We start from the raw sequence: 21,964 nt of genomic DNA, 5'->3' as shown, positions 1-21,964 counted from the left end.
CACTACTTTTTTTGTTTGTGTATATATATATATATATATATATATATATATATATATATATATATATATATATATATATATATATATATATATATATATATATAATTTTATAGATAGTGATAGCAGGGGCGGATCCAGGGGAGTGTGTTTGGGGTGATCGCATCCCCCAGAATAGGGAACTTTTTATACTTTTTATTTTAAAAATAAAACATATTCTAAGTATTTTTTCATCTTTGTATTATAAACGTAAATTAAAACCTAAAGTAGCTAGGCCTTACTTTCTTAAGAAAGTTAATTCTACAGAAGAGCTCTTTCTCATTTTCTATTTTTTTCTTTTCTTTCTTTCTTTCTTTTTTCTTTTCTTTTTTTGCAATCCGTTCTTACCTCCATTTGACTTTGAACGACCGCCCCTCCCAAACAATCATCCTGGATTCGCCCCTGGATGATAGACATTTTAGTAAAATATGCCCTCAATCGCTGAAATAAATTCCTGTCAAGCTTTCGATCGCTGAAATAAATTTCTGTCTACGGCCCTGCAAAACAGTGACGATTTTAGGAAGTGATCAGTTAGTAATGCCTCCCTGGAGCAACGACACTTCCCCAGAAGTCATATCTCCGATAATTCAGAATGTGATTTGTGCATTATCACTTTTCACTCTCAGTGTCTTGAAACGCACCAAAAAGGAACTGTTCTGAAGTATTTACTGGTTCTCCCTATGACCCCATTTCAATATGGCCAACCTTGGACATATACACATCTGAAATATCACCTTTTATGTCAGTGATCCCGAAAACTATCCATTCGACACAAATATAAGATATTTTCGATTCTTTATTCCTGTCACCCTCCCATTGTCAACTCGAAGCCAACCAAGGCTTATTTTGGACTTACGCAGCATCCACAGTGTCACTTTTCATCTTTGCATATGAATTCGACACTAATTTCGTTCGTATTTGACTACTTTTACATGTCACCTTCACCTCTTGGTGGGGATTTTTTTCAGTATCTCGCCCCCACAACTATGGAGAAATTTCAACCAACTAAGTATAATTATAAATTATCATCTGAAACACAACAGTACGGGTGATCTTTTTCGCAGAGGAATTCGTTAACTACTGTTTCAATATCAATGTATTGGCTTTTTTTGCTGTCCATGCTGAAGATTGCCAAAGGGCTAAACTTCATCTGCACTATTGTGCAATGAATATAGGTTTTAGTGGTTTAATTTACTGAATACTCGCTTAGATGTTGCTCTCGTCACAGAAAAAGTTATATACAGTTATAAAAGAAAAATGAAATGAAATATCTAATTTTTACGTCCCACGATTATGCCGACTATGCTAATGGAGAGAGTAATGGTGAGAAATAAATGAAATTGTTTAATGAAAAAAGTGGGAGGAAACGGGAGAAACCCGAGGACACTCATGCACACGGTGTTTGTCCATAATAAAGTTCATTCGGCGTGAGCTGGGATCGAACCAAGGACCCCATGAACCATAGGTAAAGTTATAAAAGAATAGGCGTCTAAACAAATACGTAACACTACTATCAATGAGAGTTATATAAGATTAGATTTTTAGTTATTTCATTCTAAGTTAAAATTTCAATCAATCTTGTTCTTCATTACTGTTCGAAAACTTAAAAGTTGTTGCTGCAAGAACGTGATAAATCTTTTCAGTAGACTTCGCAGTCCCCTCCACAGCTTTTTTTTTATGTAAGGCTAAAGTAATCTCATTTTAGACATCGAGGAAAAATAGTGGAATTACGAATTTTCAATGGGCCCCGTTTTACTCTGGGCTCCCTGAACGCACTGCCGTTAGTTACGTCACTGTTCAGGATGCATGATGCAGCTTTTGCTTTTAGGAATACCTTCTAAAGCAGTACGAGTTTTTTTTTTTTTTTTTTTTTTTTTAACTGCTGTGAATTGTATTTGCTAGAAGTGTCGGTTAAAGGAAACTAAAAATCCTACACTCAAACACAAATAATCTCTTTCGAAACTCTAATGGAAAACGAAACGAATCGTCCTAAACATGTTACGCTTTTGAAGAGAAAAGGAGCAAAGCAGTAGTTGCACATACGCTTAATGGTGTTTCTTGGATACAAATTTATAAGTTACAAAAGTCATGTTCACGTCATGGTTTGATAGATGAAGGGTTAGTAAAAGGAATTCTTACGCTGGTGGTCGTGGGTTCGAATCTCTGCTCTTCTTGTTACTTTTTTCTCTTAGCTACACTTAGTTTGTGCATTCCAAACCTCGAAGTTTGGTTTGGATTATTTATGAAAGCAGGTAGAGAATTAATTGTAGTCGAAATTAGTTTCAAATATGAGATTATAATTACATATTTTGTCTTTAACTTATTACGTATCAATTTTTATATCAAATTTTCCAGTCTTTATTGAATTCATCTTCCGGTGTAATACAATGAACATTTGCAGAGCGACGTCAGTCGGACGAAAGTACTATATTCCATTGTTACTCTAATATACCTAGGTATTTGTTCATATATTTATAAATTGTTTACTAAGTAAAAACTTATGGCGGTTTACATTATGTGTCATATAATAGACCGTACGAAGGCGGACATAGCAGAAGGCGTATTGCAAATATCTCTGGTGATAAAAAGTAGGGGTCTTCTTCACTAGATTCGAACCACTGTTACAGGCGGTTTTGGTTTACATAGCAAGCATAATACCACTCAACCACCAAGTCTCGCACGTTAGCCTCTTTATTAATGCAGAACATACTGAGACACTTACATTCACTGGTGTCGCGTAATGTATTTCATAAAATTTTGTTAATAAGTGGGTCGAATTAGGTAGCCCTCTAGAGGGCTGATGGTGTTGTGGGAAAGCATTTATTAATAGTGTGTATAGTCCCCTTGGGACTCGATTACAGCTGCTATACGCCGTGGCATTGAATCCACCAGGCGAGAGATATAGCGTTGGGTGCAACAGATCGACCACGCATCTTCAACACGCTCCCAAAGATCATTAGATGTTCGTGGAGGATTGTTCGACCAGGATTCCCGCAATGTTCTTGCAACAGAGGCCCACATATTTTCAATAGGGTTCAGATCTGCTCCATGAGGAACCCAGTCAACTATTTCGACATCAAGTTGCCTCTGCAACCATGTCTGAAGCACATTTGAATTATGTATCGAGCTATTGTCCTGTTGCAAATATAATATGCCGTCACCTACATGAGCTTTTATTTCCGGAAGCGTTTCATCCAGATGTTCCACATACTTGTGGGTGTTAAGGCGACCAGGAATCCTGTAGATTCCTCCGAAATTTGCAGCCTTGCATATCCATGCCCAACAGTGGACAGTTACATGTCCCATTCGACCAGAACGGGAAACGTATTCAGAGGCATACCTTTTTCCAGGGGGGCAGTAAACACGCTTCGGCCCGAAGTATGCACCTGAAAATATTTTTTCGTCTGTGAAAACGACCTCGTCCCACACACGTGCAATATTTAACTGTGCAAACGCCAGACGGTCAACCATGTGGTCTTCTGTTAGTCGCTCCTTAACAGCTGTCCTGTATGATCTCAAACCAAAGGATTTGAGTCTACGACGGACAGTCGTAACATCGCCTGGGAAATTGGTTTCCTTTCGTAACTGTCGGGCAGACATGAAAGGGTGCTCACGGCATTGGGCAATTACACTCTGGTCTTCTTCGGCAGAGGAAACTCTTTGTCGCCCACTTCCTCTTTTACGTCTTACATCTCCTCATATCTCCCCCTCCACCTCCGTGCTGTAGCACGGTTAACGCCATATCTCGCGCCTGCCTCGCTATAGTTCATGCCCGCATGCTCAATTAAAGCAATCACGCTGTTTTTAACAGAAGCTTCGTAGTGAGCCATTTTCACACCAGAAGCAAAATGATAGCTTTGCTTAGGTGTTTGAACGGAACGTGCTTCATGTGACGTCACGTAACAAGGCGGAGTTTCCTCTTATTGCTGTAGACGATATCGTACGCCCTCTGCTGGGTGTTTCGTGACGGAAAAAGTGCTTTTAAGCAGTTCATGGCGACCGCTTTGAAATCAAATGTAAAGTATGAGAATTAAATTTGTCATATCTGTAGTTTGGTGTAGAGACAAAACAAAATTGGAAACCAAAGATTTAAGAACAACTCAGATTATTAATATAAAACAAGTCAAAGATTATTAACTTGTATTATCATACAAGAAATGCGAGAATTTTAAAACAAATAAAAATAACTTAGAAATTTGCAACTGAAGACAAAAAAAAAAAAAACTAACTTAAACACACTAAAGGGTATGAGTAGGGGTATTAATGGGGACGTCAGCAATGAGGCTATATGTCCCCGTCTCGATTAACGCGAGGGATGGATTTTACCATTTCACTTTGACGGAATAACGTAGAGGATGGAGAGGAGGGGGAAGATACATAACAGCTATAAATATAAAAATAAAAGTGACAATGTTCGGTGGTGAATAACTCTTGAACTACCCGATCGTTCTCAATCACATTTTGAACATAGATGAAATTCGAACCTGGGAAGCTTTTTGTTATTTCATTTTGATATTAGAACTTGCGGAAGAGGAGGAGAGGGTAAATATATGAAAATGAATAAAACTTAATAATTCTTGAACAACCCGACTGATCCCAATCAATCAAACATTCAATATAGATGAGGTTCGGACTTGGGATGTTTTCATTTTTTGCCTTGACGGCACAATGTAGTGGAGGGGAAGGGGGGACTATGTAAAAAAATAAAAATAAAAATGCTGTCTTGGTGACTTCATCACGCTTAAACCACCGAACTGATCTTAATCAAATTATCAACATAGATGAGGTTCGGACCTGGGGTGGTTTTTATCATATCCCTTTGATGGTAGAACGTAGGGTAGGAGGAGGGGAGGGGAGATATCTACAAAAATGAATAAAACTTAACAACTCTTGAACCACCTGACCGATCTTGATCTAATTTTCAACATAGACGACGTTCGGGCCTAGAAACTTTTGTTTTAATATTTTCACTTTGACGGTAGAACATAGGAGAGGATGAGAAGGGGAGATTAATATATAAAAATAAATAAAACAACTCTTGAACCATCCAACAGATTTCGATCAAATTTTCAACGTACATGACATTCGGGCCTGGGATAATTTTTGTCATACCGTGCCCCCAACATGGAGAGGGGAGAGGGATACATAAAATCATCGAAAATGACCAATATCAAAGAATGCTTTAGTAATAGTAAAACCATAACATATTACTATTTTTCTTTAATTTAGCCCAGCGAAATCGGGGTGCGACTTAGATTCGAGGACGTCTTAAGTTCGAGTAGTTATCGAGAAATAATTAAAGATATTAACGTGTTATTGAATTACTTTGCTAATAATAATAATAATAATAATAATAATTATTATTATTATTATTATTATTATTATTAGTAGTAGTAGTTGTTGTAGTAGTAGTTGTATTATTATTATTATTATTATTATTATTATTATTATTATTATTATTATTATTATTATTATTATTATTATTATTATTATTATTATTATTATTGAAGATTTGATCATTCAAATATTGAAAGATCAAAATATTCAAATACCTTAAGACAATTAAACGTGTGTCATCGCCGACTAATGATCACCAAAAATTCTAAATTTAAACAAAATATTCACACATGGTTCCGACTTGAGAACCTCCAGATTATTAGCTAGCGCCTTGAGCACAGATCCACACTCTATATGCGCTAAATGGTATGTTTTAGTATGTTTAACTTAGATTTCCTTGCCTCCAGTTACAAAATTCTAAGTTAGTATTATTCGTTCTTTCAAAATATCTTTCGATTTTTTTAAATCATATAAGTCAATAATCTTTGGCATAGTTTATATTAATAACGTGGTTGTTCTTAAACCTTTCGTTCGCTATTTAGTTTCTTCTCCACACCAAACTACAGATATGATACGTTTAATTCTCATACTTGTCATTTGGTTTCAAAGCAGTCACCATTATCTGGTAAAGCAATTTTGTTCGCCACGATTCATGAGTTTTGTAACAAAACACGTTAAGAAGTGAGTTAAATGAAGGCTGCAAGAATTTATATCAAAGTTGAGTATCGTGAGCTAATGACAAGCATGTAATAACGTCTCGTATTTGAAAATAATGTTAGCTACTTTTAATTCACTAACTGGTATTAGATTTAATTCAAGCTTAAAGAATTGGAATGAACAAACTCAGTGGTGCTTAAAGAAACAAAAGGTAAGAAGAACGGACGAGATTCGAACCCTGGACCACCAGTACAAAAATCCTGTTCACTAACCCCTCACCTAACAAGCCATCAACTTCTATAAGTTTTAAATTTGCAAGCAAATGATACCATTATACGTTTGTGCAATCAATGTTTTGCTGTTTTCCTCTTCAAGAACGTAACATGTTTACGACGATTCGTTTCGTTTTCCGTTAGAGCTTCTAGAGAGATGATTTGTGTTTGAGTATAGGATCTTTTGTTTCCTTTAACCGACAGTTCTAGCAAATACAACTCAATTGAAACAGCTGAAAAAAAAGTACTCTTAGAAAGTATTCCTAAAAGGGAGAAACTCCATCGTGCACCCTGAACAGTGACGGGAGTGTGTTGAGCGAGGCCAACAGCAAAATGGGGTCCATTGAAGATTCGTAACTCCACTTTGAAGGGTTTTAATTAATTTCACACTTTTTCCTCAATGTCTAAAATGTAACTACTTAGCCTTAGATGAAAAGGAAGTTGTGAAGGAGCTATAGACTGTGAAGTCTACCGAAAAGATTTATCACGTCCTTGCAGCAACTATTTCCAGCAAAAGGGAATAAGTACATCAGACCTACGTTTTCAGAAACGCTAAAAAACCTTCCCGAGGCGTATTTGTATTTGTTTCAACACGTGTATAACTGATTAATTGTAGCAAAAGAACTGACAAACTCTAAGACAAGAAGAATAATCTTGTATTGTAGCACTGCAATTGGTGAGAAAAGCTTAAGTGGAAAAAATATTTTTATGTACTTATTCCCTTTTTCCAATCAGTGGTTCAATTATGAGCCTATATTTTTGAGGTGTTAAAAATAATAATAATAAGAAGAAGAAAACTTATTAACTTGTAGGTTACGCTAGACTCTTAATTGTGTATATGGAATAATTGAACGTGGGGTTATACAGAGGATTTTGGATTTCTGTTGGCGATCAATTAATCTTTACCCTAGTAGGGAATACTGGTTGGTCCGGATTTCGAACAGTAATGAAGATCAAGATTGATTGAAATTTCAACTTAGAATGAAATAAATAAAAATCTAATCTTATACAACTCTCATTGATAGTAGTGCTCCGTATTTGTTTAGACGCCTATTCTTTTATAACTTTACCTATGGTGCATGGGGTCCTTGGTTCGATCCCAGCTCACGCCGAATGAACTTTATTATGGACAAACACCGTGTGCATGAGTGTCCTCGGGTTTCTCCCGTTTCCTCCCACTTTTTTCGTTAAACAATTTCATTTATTTCTCACCATTACTCTCTCCATTAGCATAGTCGGCATAATCGTGGGACGTAAAAATGAGATATTTCATTTCATTTTTCTTTTATAACTGTATATAACTTTTTCTGTGACGAGAGCAACATCTAAGCAAGTATTCAGTAAATTAAACCACTAAAACCTATATTCATTGCACAATAGTGCAGATGAAGTTTAGCCCTTTGGCAATCTTCAGCATGGACAGCAAAAAAAGCCAATACATTGATATTGAAACAGTAGTTAACGAATTCCTCTGCGAAAAAGATCACCTGTACTGTTGTGTTTCAGATGATAATTTATAATTATACTTAGTTGGTTGAAATTTCTCCATAGTTGTGGGGGCGAGATACTGAAAAAAATCCCCACCAAGAGGTGAAGGTGACATGTAAAAGTAGTCAAATACGAACGAAATTAGTGTCGAATTCATATGCAAAGATGAAAAGTGACACTGTGGATGCTGCGTAAGTCCAAAATAAGCCTTGGTTGGCTTCGAGTTGACAATGCGAGGGTGACAGGAATAAAGAATCGAAAATATCCTATATTTGTGTCGAATGGATAGTTTTCGGGATCACTGACATAAAAGGTGATATTTCAGATGTGTATATGTCCAAGGTTGGCCATATTGAAATGGGGTCATAGGGAGAACCAGTAAATACTTCAGAACAGTTCCTTTTTGGTGCGTTTCAAGACACTGAGAGTGAAAAGTGATAATGCACAAATCACATTCTGAATTATCGGAGATATGACTTCTGGGGAAGTGTCGTTGCTCCAGGGAGGCATTACTAACTGATCACTTCCTAAAATCGTCACTGTTTTGCAGGGCCGTAGACAGAAATTTATTTCAGCGATCGAAAGCTTGACAGGAATTTATTTCAGCGATTGAGGGCATATTTTACTAAAATGTCTATCATCCAGGGGCGGATCCAGGATGATTGTTTGGGAGGGGCGGTCGTTCGAAGTCAAATGGAGGTAAGAGCGGATTGCAAAAAAAGAAAAGAAAAAAGAAAGAAAGAAAGAAAAGAAAAGAAAAGAAAGAAAAGAAAAAAATAGAAAATGAGAAAGAGCTCTTCTGTAGAATTAACTTTCTTAAGAAAGTAAGGCCTAGCTACTTTAGGTTTTAATTTACGTTTATAATACAAAGATGAAAAAATACTTAGAATATGTTTTATTTTTAAAATAAAAAGTATAAAAAGTTCCCTATTCTGGGGGATGCGATCACCCCAAACACACTCCCCTGGATCCGCCCCTGCTATCACTATCTATAAAATTATATATATATATATATATATATATATATATATATATATATATATATATATATATATATATATATATATACAAACAAAAAAAGTAGTGATTTCGTGGGGGCAAAAGCTCTGGATTGCCAAGGCCTGCATCCTGTGTATGTCCCTACTGCTCTGAATTGTCAAAAGCTCCTCTTCAAAGGTGACATAAAATGTAAATAATAAACGTGTAACATAGAATACAATATAAATAGAAAATATGTTATAATTAAGAAATAGAAAATAATTATAAAATAAATTTGAAGGACAATTTAAAAAAAAAAATCAATAATACTTGAAAGTAAAATATACTTTTAAAACAATTTTGCATTAATGCAGGGCTACAAACAAATGAGGAGTGCCATGTAAATTTAGTAACAAATATAATATTGGAAAATTATTTCGAATTAAACTAGCTGTGACTACATTACTTGAAACTTGAACTTGTGGAATATACAGTATGAGCGTAGCTCAAATCAAATAATCAATAAGAATGGTCTTGATTGGAAGCTCGGACCATCCACGTAAAAGTAACTTACATTAACCATTCACCTAACAGACAATGACGCACAGGGCTTGGCACTACTTTATCAGATGGTTCTATCAAATGTCACTTAATTAAAACAATAATAACACATTTTAAAGCTTTAAAAAGTGTCCTGAAGCAGAGGAAGTTCATTTTGCACATTGTAACTAAGTTACAAGAGGTTTACGTCCTAACTGAACGGCGCATCTACCGAGTCAACTTTTGGAATATCCCCTTAAGGTAGCTTTCAACGCAGCTAAGGGAAACGTATGTGAACGAGTAATAGAATCCTCCGTAGCAGAATGGATAAAGTCATGGTTCGATGACCACAAGGTTCGTGGTTCGAAACCCGTCGCCGAAACCAGATTTTTTAAAATCTTAATTCCTCAGTTCTGAAGATCTTTCTCTCCTTTCGTAATCATCTGATGCTCTAAAAAGAGTTCTCCACATTAATTCGACAACTGCCTAATGTGATCCTCGCAGTTCGAAAACTTCCCTTCTTATCTTTCACAAAATCAGAATTTTCGTCATGTGCTATCGTTACGATGTGCTATCGTAACTCTATAGGTTTGTTGTTAAAACCAGTGTCTTTTAGACTTTATTCGGCGCGGGGGGGGGGGGAGAAGAGATTCTCCGGCGACATAAGATTTTCACTTTTTATTAGTGTATTACTATACATTTGATCAAAAAATACGTATTTATGAAGCTCAAGAGAGGGGGAATTACACCTTCCTGTCCTGCCCAAATGACGCCCCTGAAACATTTGCTTGCACTTACTGAAAAGAAATTCAATGATCATTGAATAAAACTCGTTTCTGTCCGTAGATATTTTAGAGCTCTTGGCAATTTCCATAGATTTCTTAGGGAGCATCTTACTAGCTTGCACTCTTTAAAGAAAGAAAAGAATGAAACTAAAGATATTTATGAAGCTCTGGGAAGATTGTGTGACTTTCCTTTAATTTAGGCTCTTAAAAATATTTCAGAACAAACGAATGGAAAAGACTGTTTTAAAACTATAACGTTGTAAACTTGATTCCTGTTTCTTTTTCAGCTGAATGGAAAGAGTGTACTACGTCACGCACACTGCTTTAGACAAGGAGAGGTGGAGGACGGGGAGGAGTTGGAATAAATACTAGAAGCAACTAATCGATTGATACATGTATTGCGGGAATGCATAAGAAAACTGGGCAAGAGTTCGTTATTCATTTGGACTTAGAATTTTTGTAACAAATTTTATGCCGCGGACTGTACACCAGTTGCATGTTTGGTAAATATTCAGTTTTTATTTCGGTGTACATTTAAATGGTTCCAACGTAATATGGTTCCAGGTTTCATTTACTTTTTTTCCGTTCAAATATAGTGTTTCATACAGGTACAATACTTTATACTATCGTATTGATTATACCTCTGAGTGTATATGTTACTGCAAATTATTTATTACGCTTCTTATTCAAGATTCAACGTGCACCATTCTTTAACAAAACTATTGCGTAATTTATGATTGTTGCAAACTGCCAATATATAAAAAGCTAACTGGTTCGTAGAAAAATTGCTTTTTAAATAATTTTCACTATCTTTCCGTTACTATCCCAATTTCTGTTTGTTATGTTAGAAAAAACCTTGTTCTCAACATATTTCCAAATTTCAAGGAAATCCTAGATATGCATCTGCAAAAGTTAGAGATCAATAGGTCAGAATCATTGGTTTTACATTCTTCCTTATGTAGAAGCATAATGTATATGATTGGAAAACTCTATTAGCCTGTAAACAAGACTTGAATCAGCTCTGTAAGTTAGATCAGTGATGCATTAAAATTTGCGACATGCACCAAAAATTGACACTTTTTTCATTTTTGGCCTTCATATTAGAGCTAACAGCTACGTTACACAAAATGTTAAGAATGTGTCATAAATTCTTATCTCGACCAATCCCTCAAACTACTAAAGTTTCTTAAAAATCTGAGATAGTCGGGCTCTAGACTTAATTGATTCAATACGGAATGGCCTATATGATAATGAATTGTGACTAAAGACGAAAGTCATGAAATGTTATTTTTAGATAGTACTTTGTATTTCTCCAAAGAGTAGAAAAAATAAGTAAAAGATCTTTTTGTAGTACTTACAAAATATTGAGAATATAAAGGAGCCAAAACTTTTACAAAATTACACTAATCGGCAAAATGAAACTCTTCCGCTCCCACGAACGAAAATAGGTGATTCCTATAGGTTTCGAGCTCCTGAGTTTGAATCCGTAACCCGTTTTTCTCCAGGACGTACCAGTTTTCAGGGAGGAGGAGGGTGTTTCAGTATCCGCCCAAAGGTGCTATTCTCCACCCATAATAATTTGCACGTTATAATTTAAATATCAATATAAATTATGCAGATAAAATTGCATAAAAAGTTAAAGTTTAACACTTACATGTCACTTGGTTTTCCTACTCCTCTTGTAATTACTACAGGGTGTCTCGCGTGTCACATTCCAACAGAAGTCTGCCAACATATTTATACTCCATTTACCACTGTAGCGCCTCTCCATGGTAGCTATTTGCTGGTGAAACCTTTCCCCGTGTTGGTCAGAGACCTCCCCCAAGCTGTACATTTCAGGGAAGAAGTCCAGGTGGTAATGCAGGAAGTGTAACTTCAGGGACATATTACATCCCATGTTACGAAATGATGTAATTAATCTGCCCACATTGTCTTTCTAATCAGGTAACTTATGATTCCCTAGAAAGTTATTGCACACTTCTCTAATGGCCTCTCAAGCCTCACTTTCCACTTCATTAAGCTTAGAAGAAAATGTAGTATCCTTAAAAACGTCTCTGATTTGAGGTCCCGTAAAAACACCTTCTTTCACCTTGGCCTCGTTGAGTCTTGGGAATAGTTTTCTGAGATGATGAAATGCTTCACCATCCAGGTTCAGAGCCTTGACGAAGACCTTCGTGAGCCCTAATTTGATATGAAGGGGTGGTAAGAATATTTTCTCCGGATCCACGAGACGTTCATTAACCACGTTCATCTCCCCTGAGACCAGTTGCTTCCTTGGCGGCCATTTTGTGATGGTGCACTGATCTTTGGCTCGACTATCCCAATAACACAAGAAGCAGTAGTGCTTTATGTAACCTCCTTGTAAACCGGTGAGGATGGCAATAACCTTAAGGTCAGCGCATACAGACCGCTGGAACTGTTCGTACTTTATTTTCTGCAATAGGTTTCGCATGTTCTCGTATGTTTCTTTCATATGTACAGCATGAGCAATAGGGATGGCTAGCTTTTCATTGCCATTGCGTAGTAACACTGCCTTGAGATTTATCCTAGAGGAATCTACGAATAGCCTCCAATCTTCAGTGTTGTAGTTCAACTTCAGTTGTCCCATAAGCGATGGAATGTCACTGCAATACACCAAATCACCATCCTTTGTAAAATTAGGAACTAGGCTCACCTCTCTTTTCCTATACATCGATATATTCACATCTTGGTTTAGTAGATTCCATTGTTGAAGTCGTGATGCAAGCAACAGGGCCTTAGACTTGGGAAGGTTTAAGTCTCTGATCAGATCATTCAGCTCTTCCTGACTTATCACATGTGGTTCATTAGTGTCAGGCACTGGAGCGTAATTGGGATCTGACTGTGTACTCGAAGATTGTGCAACATCCTCACAAGCAGCAGGTTCTTCATCGGATGAAACACTGCACAGGGTGTATAAGTCTGGTGGTACGGGTGCAGGCAGACAAACATCATGTTTCACAGGTCTCTTCGCGGAATCCAAGTTAGGATACTGTATTTTATGCTTCATGTTTTTTGAGAGACCTTTTATATTAGTCAGGCAGAAGTAACAGTCTGAAACATGATCACGAGGCTCGCGCCAAACCATAGGTACGGCGAACGGCATCGATTTATATGTACCTTTCTACCATCCTGTGAGAGTACGCGCACACGAGTTAACAACTTTGTTTCGGAGCCCAAACGCGATCCTGGTCGCCGATTTTACACCCGAAGTACAGATGGTAGGCTGTCTTCAGGAACGGTGACAATGGCCTACTTTGTCCCTTGAAAATAACTTCCCCACATATGTAGCAGAATGAATCTGTCGAATTGTTGCAAGTTCTCGGCATGTTCGTTTAACACAAACGTCAATATTTCACGCAGAAATATTTTTCAGCTACGGTATACACAGACACAGCGTAACACCACCTTCTAACACGAAGATCAACTCGAAACTGAAATATTTGTTTCACTCGACAACGTGGTGTATGTCTTGGCGCCTTTTTTTTTTTTTTTTTTTTTTTTTTTTTTTTTTTTTTTTTTTCCAACAATCTGTCTGTCGTCTAGACAAAAGGGAGCCGACGAATGATTGCAAGTTGATTACGAAACCTTTCTCCGTTAATAACGCCTAAGTTTTAGTGTATGCAGTGTGGAACAACAATAAATCTTTGCAACCCAAGGGGAGGGGGTACGTTTCCGGGGGGGGGGTTATGAGCTAGAGAAAAGAATGTTACTGGGATATAGCCTAGTAAGAGTTCTTGGATTAAGATAAAACTTCTGAATTATGCACTCCAAACACGGAAAACATATTAAATACGAAAAATACGACTTTTCTGTCAATTATGGAAACAGCATCCCGTCCAAAAAAAAAAAAAAAAAAAAAAAAAAGAAAAACTTACGTGCTGGAACTTTCTCGATGAGATATTCGTAATCAGCTTCTCGAAATCTATCCGGTACACCCTTTCACCCTCGTGGGAGGATTTTCTTGCCGACCAGTGTTCATTATTTAGTAGTCCATCAAAGCGTATAACTTAATAGTTAACTTACTGATATAGTGTTTAATTTCTTGCAAACGTTGGTTGTTTTCACTATTATTTACTTTTGTGAAAAGTATAAAGCTACGGTGTGAAGTCAGCATATGACTTTTACTCCTTAATTTTAGTCTTAAAGCGAAGAAGAAGGGGCAAACTTGTCTACTACTTATATTATTTTAAAATGTAGTTGTATTTTGAAGCAACGTACATGTACTATTGTGTAATTTTTATACACAGTCTCTATTTAACATAATACAATAATTAGTGTCTTGCACATTATTATTAATATTAAAATCGATGTTATTATACATATATGTTATTGATGTTATTATCTTGTAAAAATTCTCATGAACTTTTCTATGTTCTTTTCTCTTTTCATCGATAACGATGAAACAACACCAAAAACTCATATTCCTACTATCAAAATAATAATAATAATAATAATAATAATAAGTATTCTGCCCTTTGGCAGGTCCTGAGACTAATGAGGTTTTTTTCTTCTTAATTTTCAGTTTGGTCTGGAAATGTTTCTTCCATATTTCTCGATTTTCAACTTCCTCTTTTACTCCCAATATTTTCTTCTATTATTCAAATCATCGACTGCTTGTATTCTTCTTTTTCCTGTTCCTCGCTTTCCTTCCATCTTTCCTTGTAATGGCGGTATGAAGAAGACAATTTCTTCGCAAGATGTATCCAATCCAGTTGGCATTTCTACGAAGGGTGGTGGCTAGAAGTGCCCTCTACTCTCCTATCCGTTTTAAAATATTTTCGTTTGTTAATCTTTCTGTCCCTTTTTTCTTCTCTAACTTCCGTAATGTCCAAGTCTCTGAACCATGAAGTCCAATACTCCATATATAGCACTTGACCAATTTCTTCCTTAGTCCAATATTAAAGCTGCTAGTTAAGATGACCTTTTCTTGTTGAACGCTTCTTTGGCTGTGGCAATTCTCGACCTGATCACTTTGGTGAAGTACGCGTCTTTCGTCAAAATACTTCCCAGATATTTGAAATGATCGACCTCTTCAAGTACTTTTTGTTCTACTCTGACCTGTAAGGGTGCATTTCCACGGGATATTCTCATGACTTTCGATTTTTCGATATTGGTTTCATTTCCATATAGTTTCCCAGTGTCAACTACATGGTTCAACTACAACTACTTGGAAATCCCAGGGAAATTTATTTTGGAAGAAAAATACGGGATAATTCAGGGAAATCGATCATGCTCGAAATATCAGGAAAATTTGAGTTGAATAATATTTTTGTATATTTTGAACGTGTTCTAGTATGGATAAAAAGTATTTATTTATTAATTCCCGTAGTAGGCTTCTCAACTTAATATTTTTTCAACTTAAATTTTTATTTATTTTAATTATTTATTTTCTTCTGACTCAATATTTAATTGCAATCGTTCATTGGGAAGAAGGGTGCCTATTCTTAAATATGTTATTCTTAAAATTTATGTGTTCTCTTACTGTTAGTTTCTTCCACTAGACCTGGAAATTGCAAAATTGATACCTGGGAAACTGGAAAATTCAGAGAAATTGAGTTCAATATTTTTGTATGAACCCTGAACTATTTTGTCACTCATCTCTTGTAGTCCTTCTTCGGTTCTAGCTGTAATAACCGTATCATCTGCATACTTGATCTTGTTAATTATCTGCCCTCCAATCTGAATATCAAAATTAAAGGCCCAAAAATTACATCTTCATACTAAAACAGTATAATCACTGTCTAGGAAGGACTCACATAACTAATTTGTCGAAAACTGGAACACACAGTACTACAACTGAAAAAGTGAACAATGATGAACATTCACTGACTAAAGAGTATATTAATAATTCCTTAAATAAATAATAACTATGCCTTATACAAAAGAGAGCAAATGTTGTTTACCTATGAGGTGCGCCTTAATATTATTTTTCTACTTCACATTTCGGGGGACTAGGTGTTTTGCTAACTTCTTAGATATTTTCCCAAATCTAGTACAACATTAATAGATACATAAACACTAATGCATCAAAATAGGAAAATGGCGGACACTTTATGTTCTTCATAAATTGTAGAATGTACAGTTTTAATTTTATATATATAAAGGAATTTCAACCTAAAGTGCTGAAGTTAATCTTGTTTGTGAACGGAGAAGAAACATCGATTAACGGTTCAGAAAGTAATCCGAATATTTGGACTACATGAATATGCAAACAGTGAGGTCCGTGAAATATCGTAGAAAAATAATACCAAGCACACCACATAAATAATATTTGCTGTCTTTTGTATGAATTAGTGCGTTAAAATGCTTACTTTGATGGTGCAATATTCCTTAATATCATTAATTGCTGTTCAGAGATCAGTTATTTTTTTCGAAATTCCTGGGTTTCTTCAGAAATCCTATTAAATTGATTATAAAATAGTGATTTTCCAGCTTTTATTACAACAGTAACAGGTACTTTTAAGCGACAAAATTTGCCCAAGTATATCTAACTGGTTCTAAAATATCTCATTCCACATAGATAAGTTACAGAAATAGGACAAATTTGCCCCATAGACATTCGAAGTTAAATGACTAATTTTTTTTTTCTGTTGTATGTTTTTATTACAGCGTTAAAAGTAAAATAGCTTCAGAAGGTTTGGAAACAAGCCAGGGAGAAACTCGAGAAGTAAGTCCAGTGGAAGAAGTTTTTGGTAGTATGAGTTTAAATACTATGGATGAATTGGAGTGTTTTGGGACCGAGACTTCCCCAGCTGAGCGGAAGGAAAGAGAGAAGATCCTTCAACAAGCTGTAACTAGGAAGACATACCCACCGAAAAAACGGAGATCAGGAGCTTCACGAAGGAAGACTTGGAAGAAAGAAAAAAATGCACCCGTGAATACTGAGGACAGTAATATAAATGGACGTGGAAATTGTGAAATCAAAAACAAGATTGGACTAGATTGTAAAATGCTTTCTTCAAATTCATCAACATCGATTCTAAGTTCAACGAGTGAGCAACAAGGGGTTTCTGATCAAGTAAGTGAAGATGAATCAGTCAAAACGACATGTTCTTGTAGCAATACAAACCTAAATGTCTCTCCGAAGAAGTTGAAAATATCCCCATGTAGTATTACTGAGTCTCTTCATGTCGAAAGTAACGGTGATCTGAAATGTTCAGTCCCAGACAAGGTTTCGGGTGTCAACGAAGAAAAGGTAGATTTCACTGAAACGAAAGTTAGTTCTAGTCCTCCGAAAACATATTATATTAAAAGAGGCTCAGAAGTAGGCGATTTGGAATTAGATAACAGGGTATCGTCGGATATCGCTAACGAGAAAACTTCAGCTTCCATATTTGAAACAGAGACTATATATCCATCGGATAAGGAAGAATCAGTAACCGTTGTTCCTGTGTCACCGACTCAAAGTGAGAGCTTTTTTAGTTACGGCGAATGTTCAGACAGTGACAATGACGCACTTTTGATTGCCGAATGTGATATGAATAATGACTCCAAGCGTGTAAGCGATGAGGAAATTGTAGAAAAGGAATCAGATGGTCAAATGATGGAGTTAGAAAATGTAGAAGTTGATCCTAAAGAGCCAAAGCTGCTTGAGCCAGCGATCACACAAGAGTCTGTTATAACTAGAAGTAAGGCCAGAATGTTGGATAGAATTAAAGAGATACATCGCTTTGTTGGAAAGCAAGATAGTTCAAGTGAAAGCGAACCAAAGACGAAACGAGATGTTGCTGATATGAAACGAGGAGTTGGGCGTAAAGCTAAACTGGATAAAAGTATTCATCAGTCCCCATTAACAGCAAAATCGCATAAAAGTATAGTTCGTGAAACTAATGAAGTCATAAAGAAGGAGCATCGAGAGAGTATAAATGAAAGCTTTTCAAGTACTCGGATAAAATTACGTTCGAGTGCATCTAAACACACACAGCTAAAAGGACCAGAAATGCCTGAAGAAATTTCTCAGGTCAAAAGTAATCCAGACCAAAAATCTGAACTGTCGTCTTGTAGTACACGGAATTTATCTGATGTTAACGACGCATCGACAATTACAACGTTACCTTCTGAACAGTACAATGGAAAAAAATCAGAAAGTAAAGTACAGTCAACAGTATTAGACGAGCTGCTCGAATTGCAAAGGAATATGATGAAAAGTTCACGTAAAGCAAGGGAAGATAAACCAACAAAAAGCATAACGGAAATAGAAAGTAAACTGAAAGAATCTTCTTTCAAACCCGTACCATGTGCCCCCAATCGAAACCTCTCATACAGGTTATGGAAGATGAAACAGGATGATGAACAACATGAATTAAGATATATTGTGAGAAGCAGCGTAGATGCTAAAGTTGTAAGTAAATTAAGTCATTATTTATTTTTTTTTCTTGTAATGCTTCGTATATACACTGAGGGAAACGCATTTGAGAACAGGTTGCATATAACTTTCGATTCGAACGAAATTCGTTCTACAGAATGTGCTGTAAAGACCATGCTGATTTTAGTCAGAAGGTCTAATTGCACCGTTTACCGTAGAGCAGACTGATTGTTGTCAGTAGAGACATTTCTACTGGTATTTTCAAGGTTCTCAGTTAACAGAATGAGGGTGGTTGTGTATGAATTAAAATCCATTATAATGCCAGAGAAGTAAATATTGAGTAATTAAATTAAGAGACTACGAGCGTTACTTTATGGTTCAGGTCCAAGAAGCCGGATTGTAGTTGCGCATAATTACGTTGATCGTAACGTATCAATGGTTTGTCGGTGGTGCACATAGCAAAAAGCATAGTCGGTGGTGCAATTTTCATAGCAGAAGTGTCTCCCTCTCTTCCCACGATATACCGGGAAGCACAAGGACAGCGACTGCTAGTGCAATCAGATGTACTGCGTTTCTTTCGCACAACTACTCTTGACATTGCTTATCACTGTAAATGTCTTCGAAAGTGTGTGGAAAGACTATAATGACGAGGCGAATAAAGGGAGGTGGTATTCAGGAATGAGTTTTGTTTCTGTCTCGGACGCAGCGATGGCCGTGTTGTCCGTACTCGTGTAGGTGAGGACCTGTGTTCACACTCACCATACAGGACATCTTCCATTCTAGTATAAGTACAGTAAATGCACATCTCGCTCACGTGTGTGGTCTTTATTTAGACGAGTATTGACTAATTCGTCTTTTATTCTAAGATGTACCCGTGCTCAGACCAAAGCGAGAACTGGTCGCCCAGCAAAATAACGTGCGTTTTCCTATCACTTAGGCAACCCAGTGTACTCTACTTGGTATACACCTTCCGGTAATAGTCCGGACTATACCTTGTGAAGCTTGTATGGGAAATGGCTATCTCCGGCAAAGACTGTTGCCTAGTTACGCCAGGATCTATAGCAAGTGTGTAATATCATACCCATACATACATTCATCATCCGGTTATGCTCTAAAACAGCTTCTTTCGTTGCCTCTCTGTGTGATTCACATGTTATTAAAGTGAATACTTTTTGTTTTTTGTTCATACCATATAATATGTTAAGAGTGGAACTACTACTATGTTAAGAGTGGAACCTTATGTAATTTAAGCCAAATCCGGGAATTCTTTTTCGGTATTTGTAAATGCGTTTCCATCAATACATTTTGATTTTGTTACTGTGAATTTGGTATTTTTGCAAGAAAAGGTTAACTTGATCTTTATTTATGTTAAGCTTGTTACAGGAGAGTCCCGGGTTCAGTTACCAATGGAAGTATGCGATTCATATTTTACTTTGAACACTAAAATCCACGGTCCCAAGGTCAGCTTGGAACCGAAAAGGAATTTTAACCTCTGATCATGTCTTATTAATCTTAAGTGACATCATTTGAGCTTATATTTGTATGTGAAAAAAAAGAAATGGAGGTGGAAGGATGCGAATCTTAACAGTGTGCCTTAGATATTTCTGAATCATTGTTTACCGAGGTAGTTTTTCACGAAAGAAGGCAATACTGCTAGTGTTGTGTAGCTGTAGTTAAAGTAATAGAATCCCTACAAGTTGAGAGAGTGTTGTGCTCCTCCATTTAACAACTTAAATTTGAGGGATTTTACTGGTACTTAGGTTTTTTGTGTATAATTAAGTGTGCATGCCTTTGTAGTAGATTTGATTATAAAATAATTGTCGTAAATGCATGATCATGTAGACATAGCATTCATAACTAGATGTACAGTTGCACATATTGAGTGTTGAATTAATTACATTATGTTAGATTCATTTGTAATAATAACATGCGAATGTTCTCCGAAAGAGTGCTGGATTGCAAGATTGAATGTTTGAATTATTGGTAGTGTATAATTCTTCTCCAATTAATTGTTAACTTTTGCATGTGAATGAAAATTTCGGTAGTAGCATTTCTCATTACGAAAATAATCTTCATGTTCCAGTGTGTTATACATAAGATGTAAGTAGAACACAAAAATATAAATATAGCCATTAACTTAGGCCTACAGAATAAATAAATGATATTAATTGTTTATAGTTTGGACTTTGTGTCGTATTAGTATAGGATTTTTCAGATATATTTCGCTTAAAAATTGCTTCGAAAGTTTTTCATTTTGGACAGCATCTTCTCAAATAAACTATAAATGTGCTGTTCAACAATCGTTTCAACATTTACGTGACACCTTCATTGGTAGTGTTCAGATATATGTAAAAGTAGATATCTATATATATATATGTATATTTCAAATTTTTTGCATGCATAAAGTTTGCATTCATTTCTAACATCAAAATGCTGTTGTACAAATATTGATGTGTATAGAGATTCAGCTTGTCTTACTTTTCAATCAGAAATAAGTATTGCAATATTTTCATGCAGTTTATGCTGCATTTTTGAGAAATTCACTGGTGAAACTTGATCCCAGCTGCTGAAAGTGTTATATATCAGAGCTTTCCAAACGAGATCATAAGTTACGATAAAACGATTGATACTACAGTCTATAAAAGATTTTCCTTTGAGAACTTTTATTCAGTTTTATTTTGTAATATATGCGTTAGTACTGTCTGTGAAGTATTTCAAATTGTTTCAAATAGAGGAGCCATTAATTTATATCTTTCATAAAGAAGAAACCCTTGTCAAGAGCTAGATCGTTTCGTAAATGTTAGCGGGTGTAGTGCAAAGTCTGTTGAAGAGTTTATTCAGGAAAAAATTCCAGTTGCTCTCAAGAATTAGAAAAAGAAAAGAAAACAAACTAATACTGAATTGTAAGTAGGATCAAAAACAAGGGAAGTTCTAGGGAAAAAAAAATGTTTTGTAATTTTCATTTCTTTGTGCTTCGATTGAATTCTTAAGTCTACGGTTCCAAAGTAATAATTTCTGAATTTCTGAGAGACAAAAGAAGGGGTAAGTAGAAAATCAGATTAAGCTCTATCTTCGGGTCCTTCTCATGAAGTTGCTTACCTTGGCATAGAAGGGTTTAAAATTTTAAACAATGTATTTGCAGTTCATGTACATGTTAGTTTAATACTCAAATGACCGTCAAAACTTGAAGTGAACAAGTTCCACTTTCCTTTTGCTTCCAAATAAGTGTTTTTTACTGTTCCGTCGTGCGTTATCTAACCTATCAATTATTTAAGTAAAAAGACCACAGCTTTCAAGTAGTTATTCATGTAGTGCATGTATGTCGCAATTATTCGTTTGAAAAATATATATTCGTTTAATTCGTTTAAAAACGCACATATATAAAAATATATAGTATATATAAAAGTATATAGTATATATAAAAATATATAGTATTGTAACAATTCTATTGATTCATGGTGCATTTCTGTATGATGTTAATAATTTTAGACTGAAAGAAAAATCGTGTTCAATGTAGATATATTATAGTTTTGTAGAAAGTAAAA

The 21,964-nt window shown here is 35.8% G+C and overlaps 1 protein-coding gene across 4 annotated transcripts in view; it reads left to right on the top strand.

Moving 5' to 3' along the window:
* The window catches only part of LOC145671263 (uncharacterized), a 179,561-nt gene that overhangs the window by 118,388 nt on the left and 39,209 nt on the right, over window positions 1-21,964 (top strand). For all 4 annotated transcript variants that reach the window (XM_081740189.1, XM_081740188.1, XM_081740190.1 and 1 more), the window contains one exon: window positions 16,724-18,455. In XM_081740189.1, the coding sequence (XP_081596315.1) occupies window positions 16,724-18,455 (1,732 nt within the window). The remainder of the gene's footprint in view (window positions 1-16,723; window positions 18,456-21,964) is intronic.

Source organism: Thermobia domestica, chromosome 15 (assembly GCF_964235325.1).
Source record: "Thermobia domestica chromosome 15, izTheDome1.hap1.1, whole genome shotgun sequence".
In the NCBI taxonomy this organism is placed as follows: Eukaryota; Metazoa; Arthropoda; class Insecta; order Zygentoma; family Lepismatidae; genus Thermobia; species Thermobia domestica.
This window is presented reverse-complemented; position numbering and strand designations above follow the sequence as displayed.